Below are 12692 nucleotides of genomic sequence, written 5' to 3'. Positions count from 1 at the left end.
TGTGAATTGATTTGTCAATCAGTAAGTTTTACCAAAATGGCATCCCCCGCCCCCACTTTCTACGGCCGTGTTTTTGATGCCATGTAGGATTGGATCACCGTTCAAAGAATTTCTCAATTTTTTCAGCGGTGTCTCGACCTCGTACGAGTAATACACGTGTAAAGCAATTAATGCAACCATACAAGATCATGGTGACATTTAAAGCATTCCGACGCGTGTGATAACTAAGGATGGTTTCATTAAAAAAAAAAATCTAATTTCGTACTTAGTGTGATCATTATACGTCACTGTACAGAAGAGATTCCTCCCTTCTTTCTACCATCTGCTTTTGGAACAAAGCGAGGTATTATTCGTGCGCGTTGCAGTTTGTTTTCTCCATCTTCTTCCTTTTCCCCATTCTGTTGCCTGACTCTAATATTGTTCCTCCCGCTTTTATCTGCTGACGTACCAATTTTAAGGAAAATTTGTCTTTTAGGGTCTACAGTACTTGTTCATGTTTGAATAGGTAACAATTGTTGTAGTAAAGATGTTTTTGCGACGGTGTCTATCCACTACATTTTGTACTAAAATATACAACTAACGGACGACCTAGTATACGGACACAGACTCAGAGTGAAACTTCGATTAACAAGTGGATCTTCAACACACAAGACTAACACATAGAAAACGTACTGTTTGGTCTTTAGTACACAAGCCGTTGTGGGCTGCGCATTTACACATTTGACTCGAGTGAAGGGTTTGCACAGCAGACTACAGACGACCAGTGATCGAAGATAAATTAACTTTATAATCATTTTCCCCATTTGATCTTGCAGGATGCTGTGAAGTTAAAGGATGAACACGACGACGTCAGTGACATCAGTTGTCTTCTCGGACAGCACGGATGTAGCCACGACAGAGGCGGCGATGACCATTGAGAGTACATCAGTTCCCAACGGTGTGAGCACATCCCCGTGGGAACAGCCGACATCATCCGGACCAGATCTAGGAACTTCTCCGCAGGACCTGGACCGAGACAGCATCGTCATGACATTCGGGACCGTAACGGGTACCATCGCCGCTTCGCTGATGTGCATGACGTGCATATTCGGCAACATCCTTGTGGTCACCGTAGTGCAGCGAAGTCGTCGACTGCAGAGCACGACGAACTATTTTGTGATATCGCTAGCCATTGTGGACCTGGTCATGTCGATCCTCTGTATGCCTTTCATGATTGGTCTAATCATTGCAGATGAGTGGGTGTTTGGTTTGTTTATCTGTAAGCTGGTGAGGTTCTTGCAATATATGAAGCCGGGTGCAACCGTCTATGTGCTAATAGCCATCGGTGTCGATCGTTTCTACACTATTCTGTATCCACTGAGCTTTAAAATCACTCGCGGAAAAGCGAAGAAAATGATCATCATTAGTTGGTCCATCGCAACGCTCATATCGTGTCCTTCCTTTTATTTCTTCGTGCTTACAGAACTAGGAGGGAACACAACAGTTTGTATGCCTTTCACTTCCTTGGAAGCAGCTGGGATAATGTACATCACTGCGTTGCTCCTCGTTGAATTCATCTTGCCCATGATCTTGCTTCTGATAACATACGCGCGAATTTTCCGCCATATTTGGACGGTCGGTATACGCGGACGCGCCCTGCAGCGGACAATGAACAGCGTGCCGCGCGCAAAGGTCAAAACTGTTAAAATGCTCATGATTGTAAGCAGTGTTTTCTTCATCTCATGGACGCCGTTCTTCGTCGTTCAGGAGTGGTTCACGTGTGCTCAAGACTTGACGCAGATTAGCCAAACGGAGGTGAACATTTACTGGGTCACAGTCTGGATTTCGCTGACGTCATGCGCGTGGAATCCGGTCATATACTCGTGCTACAACCCGAACTTTCGAAGAGGTTGCAAAGAGGTATTCTGTGTCTCCACGATGAAGTGCTACCGGAAGGACACATACGCCATTACGAATTCGTCCAAGTTCTCGCGCAAAAATCACGTTGGGGTGCTAACTGAGGAAGTTGAGGGCGGTCGCTCGTTCACCTCATACCGTGCATTCGATCGCGACGCCAACGGGGACAAAAAGATGGCATGGCCTCTGCCTACCACTACGTCCACAACATATTTATGATACTGATGAGGTAATTAAAGTCATTCTGTTCCTTCGAATATAAAAAAAGACTTGACAGGAAACTTAGTGAGGAAAGATGTCTTAATTTGTATACATTGCCCAACGCCCACCGCACCGGCTCGTCTACATCCGATTTCAGAACAAATTGCATTTTGCTCATTTTTAAAAAATGTGAATGAAAAGTAAGCCTATTAACTGAAAGCATTCTAATTTAACAATTTTTGATAATTGTAAACCTTTATTTTGTAGTAAGGTACACATTAGTTCCAAATCGTAGCCAATCGTACGATTGCTATGACATCATAACGACTAGGAATACATTTGCTTTTATTCTAATAGACCTAAGTATTAGCATAATTATAGTCATTGATTTGAACACAGTATGATATTTCATGTCTCAATATTAGTATAAAAATCTACTACTTTTTTTATTCACAAATCGGGTTGCAGACCGATCGTCTGGAATTTACGCATTGAGAGTATTATTATTTTATGGTAAATTAATCCCTTTCCTCTGTCCTGCTGGATAGAACAGTGGTCTATGTGAAAAAATATTATTCACACTGTTAAAATGCTCAAATTCAACTTCGATAGTGTGTCTGTTCACAGCGTGTTCTTATGGTCGACTATGTGATTATGCGATTTACACTGTTGAAATGCTCAAATTCAACAGTGTGGAGGGGATTTTACATTGTATTCCCCACTGTGAACACACTGTGGCACCCACTGTGGGACACTGCATCCTTTCCAGTCGGGAAAGGTGGAGAGGATAACAGTTTACGTCATTTAATACGTCTCACGAAATAATGAAGTCCTAATCTGAAACTATCTAGAAATTTAACACTACTTTTGATGACTGTTGCCTATGAGGTGTTGTAAGTATCGGTACTTACGTTAAATTATAGATAAAGATAAGTCCGAACATGCCAAGAAGTTCAGTTGCAACTGAAACCTAATCAACTACAAATCTGCAAGGAATACAGATGCAGATATTTTGACCTACGCTTCATTATTTTGAATTAAACGTAAGCTTCTTGCACAGTCCTTTATCGCTGTTTTATCCGACAAGTCCTGTTTTATCAAACAGTTACCTTAGTAACAGTACCCCTCAGCCAATCAGAATCAAGGAGAGTTGGCAGATCTGACAACTTGTCGGAAAAAAATGTTGGAGAAATACTCTCAGAATCATAATGACATTGATTGCCTGTCGTAACAAGAAAAGACGTGTCGTATGATCAAAGTGCAATTTTCCCCCTTAAATTTGATTTTGAACAAATTGTGCAAATAAATTCGTCCATTTTCAACAGGGCCTATCCGTTTACATTATACGCACTCGTTATTCGTGTTTTGATATGGGTATTTGTATTTTAGAGGTAATCAAATTTCGAATATCTCTATTTAAAACATGAACGGCTTTTATGATTGTGCCTTTCATATTACATACATGTATCTTGACAATAACATGAATATGGTATCCATGTACATGTAAGTATTGACGAAGTGCTGATCATTATGGTATTCTAATCTTTGCCTGTTATTGCAATGTTGTATGCAGGCTCCTCATGATTACATAACCACGTTACGTTGGCTCCTCATGATTACATAACCACATTACGTTTCATTCCTTTTTGGAAAGAGCAGTGTCTCACAGTTTGGAACATCACATCAAATCATCTCCTCTTTATAAAAATTCTCAATTTTAAAACATCGTATTATGTGAACACACTGTATATACGCATGATGTGTATTATTCACATTGTTGAAATGCTGAGATTTAACACAAATCCCAGAGAGCATTATGTGAACACACTCTGAATACTTAAACTGTGTATGTGGACTGTACACAGTATGAAATCACGTTCACATTGTTTAAATGCTCAGAATTGACATAGCGAAGTTCAATTCACAGAGGCCATCACGTGGACACATCCAATGTGAATGTGAACACACTGTGAATACTAACACTATGTTTATAAACACACTGAAATTATCTTCGAATGGTAAAATCTGAGCATTTTTATAACTATGGAATCATATCACAAACTCTATCACTGTTAACACTGTGTTGCACTGGTCTTTCCAGCAGAAATAGTTCTCAAATAATCTATCTAATCCAATCTCCCATGAAAGTAGTAAATCTGTATAATTTTTGTTATCAAAATGTGCACATTTTATCTTAAAAAAATAGGCCTATAGAAATTTATCTTGCCAGGTTATAATAGGCCCTTCACGTTATTCTTTGCTTTATCGATATGCAAATTACATTTTTTATGTTATAGTGTACAGTATGTGCAATAGACGCTCATTGAAACCATCACCCAAGGAGAGAATCAACGTTATCACAAAGAAGCAATTTAATCAATTTTCAAATTTTCATTAAAGTCCATTCCAACAAAAAATTGATTTGAATATAAAGAGGTAAATCCAACAAGCATAACACTGAAAATTTCATCAAAATCGGATGTAAAATAAGAAAGTTATGACATTTTAAAGTTTCGCTTAATTTCACAAAACAGTTATATGCACATCCTGGTTGGTATGCAAATGACAAGACTGATGACGTCATCCACTCACTATTTCTTTTGTATTTTATTATATGAAATATTCTAATTTTCTCCTCACTGTCAAGTGAAACAGTGATTAATGCCTCCCTGAACATGTGGAATTAGCATTGTTTAATACTATATGATTCAGTCAAGTCGGTCCCTATGGTCAAATCTGTAAAAAAAATGAAATATTGTATAATTCAAACAATAAAAACAAAATAAATAGTGAGTGATGGACATCATCGACTGACTCATTTGCACGTCACTGATTGGTGCATATCACTGTTTTGTGAAAAAAAAAAGCGAAACTTTAAAATGCCATAACTTTCTTATTTTACATCCGCTTTTGATGAAATTTTCAGTGTTATGCTAGTTTAATTTTTCTCTATTTATTCAAATCAGCATTTTGCTGGGGTGGACTTGACCTTTAAAACTCGGTCATAAATTAGAGAGAGAGAGAGTTATGGAGGTTTGAAAAGTCTCGCAACACTTTCTATAGGAATCCTGAAATTAGCAAAAAAATGTTTCATAATGGGTGATTTGTTGACAACTCTCTATTTGTTTGTACACAGATATTCAGATTTTCTCCCTTTTAAATCGCATCTTGCCTCCTTCAGAGCCCAATCCATGTGGTTTGAAAATATAATCACACAAATATCTCAAGGTCAGGAAGAGATAATAAAAAAACGTATAATTAAAAGTAGATTGGAAAATCTGAAAGTTTGTGAAGAAAACAAAAGGAGAGTTGTCCAAAATACCCGCCGCGGCATTTTGAAGCATGTTTGCCAATTTGAGGATCCCTATAGAAAATGTTGCAATGCTTATCGAACTTCAATACGAAACTGATTTAATAACCGACCTTTAATGAAATTTTTTTCAGATTGATCATCTAAATTTTCTCTTTCAGATAAGATTTATCTTATCCGTGGGTTTTTGTCTCCTTTTAATATTTTATATGAAAACAATATTTTTCAGAATTTTTTTTGTAGAATTATTCATTTCATCCTGAAATAAATCAGGAAGATTGTGTATTTGACAAGTTTGAAGTTTAGAATATTTAGTAAGGCAACAGTCAACAGTTACTCTACGAATAGCATCTAAATCGTCATTGGAAATACGACGTACGGTGTTCGGTCGCTTCGCCGATGCAACTATATGTAATTTCCTTTCTTCAAATTTCTATTTTTTGTCATGATTATTGATAGTTGTGAATTATCTCTTCGCAATTTACGTGTTTTTGCATCTAAATTGATTTGAAGCTTGGTTTGTGACAATTCCAAACTGTACTAACGATTTTGTATAAATATTCAACCTACATGCTTTTTGCCAAAAGAAGTATATACCTTGCCATATACGACTATGGGATACGATCCATTATTGTTAATACTTTGCATTTTCTTTGTCGTTAGAATCTTGTATAATCATAATGAAGATGTATAAGAATTAGTACAAGTATGATTTTTTTTATTTGCAAGGTCACCAAGAATGCTTAGAACATTCCGTATTATTTGAATGCAGAATAAAAGGGCTCTGCAGATTAATGCCTTGCTCACTGGCGTAGGTCCCCGGCCCCGGGCATGAAATTACGTGGCGTGGGATCGAACTTTTATGTGTAGTACCCATATGCGGCGGAAGGGGGGGGGACCTGTCCCCCCCCTCAATTTTCTGTTGATAACTTTCTTTTTTTTTGCTTGCCAAAGTTTTTCGGTGGTCCCTCTAAATTTTTAGGCTTCCGCCGCCAATGGTATTACCACTCGGTCCCGGTACCTTCAAATACTGATGAGGATAATGATACGACCGACTTAAAAGTTGTAATATTTACAACGCCGGACGATATCATTGTCATGTATGAGACAAACAGTATTAGGTCAAAATTCTGGCAATATTGATTTAAAAAGGAGCGTGAACATGACCATGGTTGATCATCTATTGCACTGCAAAAACTCCGGTGTTGATTTAACACCAGCCCGGAATCTATACATGTCCACACCAGATAAGTTTTGAAACAACTGTTTGGAATCAAACCGATGCTGTAATACTAATTGGCATTGTTATAATTGTATAAACACATATCTGATTTTAGACCAAAAGGAAAGTGGTGTTGTTTAACACTTCTCTTGTGTGGACATATATAGATTCCGGGCTGGTGTTTAATCAACACCAGAGTTTTTGCAGTGTGGTACTGGGGGTGTTGTAACTATACTCAACACCCCTATATCCATTCACAGTACAGTATTCCTCTGTGGCCTGGTCCCTGAAATAGAATACATGCTTGTTATAATGAGCTTTAAAAAAATACTCAGAGCCTTTCATACGGACACAACATTGCTTAAAATTGATGCGGGGGTATTCTGCAATAAATATAGAGTGAATCTTCGCTCTTTTCCGAGTTGACAAATCTTTTTAGATCCTACAACGTGGCTCAATAAGAAGCTCGTATCGCTATTATTGTCAGACACTTGATACAATGTGAACATTTTCGTCGAATTCGTTTTTTTATATACCGTCCTTATGAACTTTGCCTGTAATCTATATTTATGAAGATCAAATTCAAGAGTAATTTTTGGTATTAAAATTAATGACTGGATGTTTGAAATGTACCTTTATTGCTCCATTTTCGGTTATTTATTTTCACTTGTTATGGCGTATACACGATCCACATTCGCACTCTCTCTCTCTCCCTGCGTCTCACTCTAGTTTCCCCCATCTTTCCCTTTTATTATTTAAAGGGGAAGTTCACCCTGACAAAAAAGGGTATTGTAAAAATAGCAATGAAATCAATTTTAAAAATATTGGCAAAGGTTTGAGGAAAATCCATTAATAATGAGAAGTTATTAAATTTTTAATTATTTTGATTTGTGACGTCATATGCGAGCAACTTTCCTACATACCGTATGGTAAAAAGAATCAATGAAATGTCATTTTCTCAGAAAATTGAAAACGGTTTTTATTGTACATTCAGTATATCAACAAACAAATCAATTCACACCAGTCGCTAAAAAGAAAACAAAAATAAGTCGTCACTAACCATTAAAAAGGAAATTTATGCATTTTATATTACATAACATATGGGCAGCTGTTCGTTTAAGACGTCACAAATCCAAAACTTAAGATCCTAATAACTTTTTAAATCTTTCCTGGATTTTTTTCTAACCTTCACCAATATTGTATGAATTTTTCAGCTATTTTCACAAACGTTTTTTTTTTCAGGGTGAACTTCTCCTTTAAAATTTCTCTTTTGGTCTCCGATATCCGCCTCCTTTCTCGAGCACACCGTACACATATTATATCCACATTCCTCGCACTTACAATCTTTACTGAGTAATTACTTTATTGTATATTTATTTTGTATGAAATTTAGATTGATACAGCCCTTTTGAACATTGTAATTTCCTTAATTGGACACCAGAACAAAGATTCATAATAAATGATGAACTCAATGAGACAATGGTCGTGTCATATTTTGTGTCGTAATTTCTTTAGGGGAAAGGGGCTGTCAAGGGATAATGCACCATTTTTGCATCCCTTTTGAAAGGAATATAGTATTACACACAGTGTGATCAAAGGGCACTGGGAACGATTCTTTTACTTGAAGTGCTGAGATAAATTTGACAAGCCCTCCCCCCAAAAATGGTTTTCACATAAAAAAAAATGTGGTTATTTCAGTCCCGAACAATTTGACATGCTAAAGAAAAAAGAAAAAAAAAAGGTTTTCACTACAAAGTGAAGGTTATTCTGGCTTACATTTCTCCATTTTTTAACACCTACCAGAATTTTGAAGGTGCTGCTTATGGAGAATAATACACGCAGCACCCCCATCACCCCGCTTCCATGACCATGTGTGATCACATTATCATGTGGACTATGAGAAGATGTGATACACACTGTTAAAAAAAAGGCTCAAATTGAACAGTGTGAAAACGATGTCACACTCAACTGTGTCAGTGTAGCCAAAGTGTGTGTTTTAGAGTGGACGATGTGAAGAAATGTGATTCACTCTAAAATGTTCAAATTTAACAGTGTGAATATGATTTTATATTGTGTGCCACAGTGTGAATCCATCGTGTGAAACACTGTGGAGATTACATACTTCCCAGCAGGACTACATACTCTTACAGCGTACCATGCCTCGTTGACTATTTCTGAAAAATGAATATATTAACACATGGGCGGAAATCCCAGGGGGCAGGGGGACGCGTCCCCCCCCCTACCCAAAACAGTAGGGGGACACAATATCAAATATCCCCCTCTTAATCTTGGTCTTTTATGATGCATGGAAAGAAATACATCATTCGAAATCGAAATAAAACATATATTTTGGACGAGATGACCCTACTTTTTTGGTGATTACTCTTTTTTTTATTTGCTTGTCAAATCTTTTTGGTCGAAATGACCTACATTTGGGGTGATTTTTTTTTCTTGCTTGTCAAATTTTCTAGTTCCATGGGGAGAGATTTCCGCCCTTGTATGAACATGTACTAGTTCGATAGCTGCGGAATTGATTTATGCCTTATATAAATTATAATTTCATCAATCTTAACTCATGGTGGCGTTACTCTCCAGCAGGCGTTTGGAGTCCCTTTATTTGTAAAAAAAAATGCGGCACTAAAAAGATCTGTTATTTCAGAACCATGTATGCGACAGTCTCACCGGGGAAAAACGACTCCAGTCCGACCAAATCTATAACGTTGTCTCCAGTGACATACCATCTGTGGATTTGGAGCCGGGCTCATCGGTGTGATTTTCCCATAAGTTTCGTTCGAAATGCTATCATGTTTACTATGTTTATGGTGCATTTTGCGCCTCTAAATAGCTTGCTTTAATCTCAAGCTAAATCATGTTCACTAGAATTTATGATTTTTCAATCATCAGTGAATAGATAATTCTTAAAACGGGTATTACATTGAGAATAAATAAAGCCAACTTCGTGAGCAATTTATAAAATCAAACTTTATTTAAGGACACGAATTCCACTCATTTCGGCAAGTCTATAATGGAGTTAATATGAGTTTATACAATGGTAATAAATATAAAATAACAGACAAAAAGCACACTTACAAAAGAGTCCTATATAATAAAAACAATTCTTCCACATGACGTAATAATCAATGTGAGCCAAACTTAATCCAGAATAGGTTACGTTTAAAGGGGAATGCAAACCAAATGGAGAGATGGTATTAATTGAAGAAAAATAGATAAGCGGATAGCTGAAAATGTGAACAAAATTGGATAAACCATAAGAACAAATTTACACTGTACATTTCCTTTCTTGTTTGTTAAATGTTCAATTCAATGTATGCTACTTAATCGATTTGCAAAGCGCTTAGAAACACCATGTATTAAGCGCTATATAAATACAATGTATTATTTATTTATTTATTAAAGTAATACATTTTGAATAGTTGTAACAAAAATAGTAATCACTATACCATGCAGTCCTATGAAGGGATTTCTAATTGACAACATGACGTGATGTCATGTAAGTAGAAGAGGGACAACGCCCTTCAATGGCTTCAATACACACGATAACTAATTTCCCCTACTTTTATACTCAGAATAAGACTTTCCTTCATCATATTCATGGGGACATGCAACATTGTGCTTGATGTGTGTTGTGTTTGAATTATGAGAGGGAAAGGAGTAAACCACAAATTGTCTATTATTATGTTACTTAAGTATATATTTGATACGTTGGCCTACATGGAAATATAATTGAGACATTCTCTGCACAGTAAAAATATTGCAAAACGCACTTTTACTGTCAACCACATGCAGCCATATGCAGCCATAATGCAGCCACATGCAACCACATGCAGCCATAATATCCCCACATATTAATAAATGAAACAAAAATATTGAATAAAAAGTTGAATACGAAAATATAAATGACAAATAATGCACTGCAATCAAAACCAAATTCTTCAACATGTCACCAAATTCAGGATCAATATATATATATATATATATATATGTAAATTCAATACCAGACAATTCTTATGGCTGCAAAAATGATATAAAAGAGATGAAAACGCCCTTTAAATGACACTTTAAACTGCTTAATTAGTCAGTCGAAGTCAGAGTAGTTTCTAAATCCATGGCCCATGTTCATTTTGGTTATTTCTCTCTAGATGTTTTCGTTTTGATTTTATTTAGGAATAGGTACCGGAAAGGCTGGGGGGAAGATGCATGCATTGCATGGATATCTTGGAGTAGCGAAAAGAAATCGGAAGCAAACGTATAACAGTGGGGTAACCCGTTCCTTAAAGGGGAATCCAACCCAAATAAAAACTTGTTTTTATTAGAAAAAGAAAAATCAGACAAGTTGATAGGTGAAAGTTTGAACAATATTGGACAAACAACAAGACAGTTATGAATTTTAAAAAGTTGTAAATATTGGTAATCACTACACCCATGGAGACTTCAAATCGGCTGCATATGGGATATCATAGTGATGTAAGGCAAGGACTACTCTTCCATGTACTCCAATACATATTATGGCTAAAATGTCATTTTTCCCAAAAGTTTTATTTCAAATTATATTATAAAACAATACACTACCTGGATTATATTTAGATTACTGCCCCAGGGGAATGGGTACTTAGGAGAAAACCACAAATCCCTGATTATAAAGTACATGGCCTATGGGAAAGTTGTCATTGCCCCTTGTCATAATTTACTTACCCAGTTGACAATTTGAAATCTACATACTATTAGTGATCTCAATTTTAAAGCGGCTGATAACTTTCTTATTGCTTGTCCGATTTCTTTCAAACTTTCGCCATTCTGTTTAATTTATTTTTCTCCTTCCCAACACAACATTTTATGGCCAAGGCTGGATTCCCCTTTAATAACGAGTTACTTTTGTTTTCCATCATAACTTGTCCTCTAATGACGGCAAGGAAACCATGCATACTACTGAGCATGCTTAGAGATTTAGCTATCTAAATTGAAAATCAAAATTCGCAATGTCGGCCTCAGTTTGAGCGCGGAGTTGAAAGAAAACTATGGACTCTTGGGCATGCCTTTTGAGAATCTACTTATAGCATCCGTAAATATTGAGTTACTTCCGTCGCTTATAAGTATGCCTCAGGGCGCACTTATATCGGCGAACTATATTGCTAATACTACTGCATGTTGAGCAAAGTATATATTTTATTATTCCAGATAAAAAAATTGAGATCAGGAGAAAAGCATTTACGTCCGCTACTACATAGGGGCTAAAATGTAAAGAAGGGGTTATTTTAAAGGAAAATATCTTGCACAATTTGCTTTGAAAATAATGAAAATACATTTTATAACGCGAATATTTTAGAATGTCTTGCAAGTTTTTAAGGATATTTTGCATGTACCATACCTTACAATTGCCTTGTTCCGTATAAATAAATCAAATCTACATTCTAATATCTCGAATAATATCATGTGAAGCCAATAAATTTATAAATGACAAGCTGAAATCTGACAAAGTTTTACCATAAAGAGAAGGCCGTTTATAGCTAGAAATATATAAAATGTCATAACATAATAATAAAGAATCTGGAATGCTACTATTTTTAAAGTGTCCATAGTGGAATATTGATGCCGATATACAGTTATAAAACATAATCTGAAACATTGAAATTATATTTCTAAAATGTAAGATGTTTATGAATATGATTAAGAAAATAATATGGAGAATCACATTTGCACCATATGACTTCATGTGCTCATAAAGACTTCTGTTTTCTTTTAAAAAACACAGAATCGTCCATGATAAGAAATGAATAGCACTTTTTCACCACATAATACTGTTATTATGATAAAGTTATACTCTGATATATTAACTGGAAGATTTTTAGCATCGATTAGCACACTTATCATCGAAATATTACAAATTTAAATTGCACTTCATATATTTTTTCAATACATTATCATCCGGAGTAAAATAAATCATTTGGCAAAATTCTAACTAAATGGTTTAAATGGTAGCACCTAAAATATATTTCTTTGAAGCACAGTCGACTTTCTATCAGCACAAAATTTTTAATTACCAAT

General features: G+C 36.0%; 1 protein-coding gene across 1 annotated transcript; it reads left to right on the top strand.

The window, feature by feature from the left end:
* Positions 1-821: 821 nt before the first annotated feature.
* On the top strand, positions 822-8109 carry LOC129268775 (probable G-protein coupled receptor 19). The gene has a single exon (XM_054906278.2). It carries the CDS (start codon positions 835-837, stop codon positions 2113-2115), a length of 1281 nt encoding a protein of 426 aa, XP_054762253.1. The 5' UTR covers positions 822-834; the 3' UTR covers positions 2116-8109.
* Positions 8110-12692: the final 4583 nt, after the last annotated feature.

Source organism: Lytechinus pictus, chromosome 9 (assembly GCF_037042905.1).
Source record: "Lytechinus pictus isolate F3 Inbred chromosome 9, Lp3.0, whole genome shotgun sequence".
NCBI lineage: Eukaryota > Metazoa > Echinodermata > Echinoidea > Temnopleuroida > Toxopneustidae > Lytechinus > Lytechinus pictus.
This window is presented reverse-complemented; position numbering and strand designations above follow the sequence as displayed.

Excerpts from the sequence above, each read along its gene's own strand:
- LOC129268775 (XM_054906278.2), top strand. The coding sequence starts at position 835 with ATGAACACGACGACGTCAGTGACATCAGTTGTCTTCTCGGACAGCACG.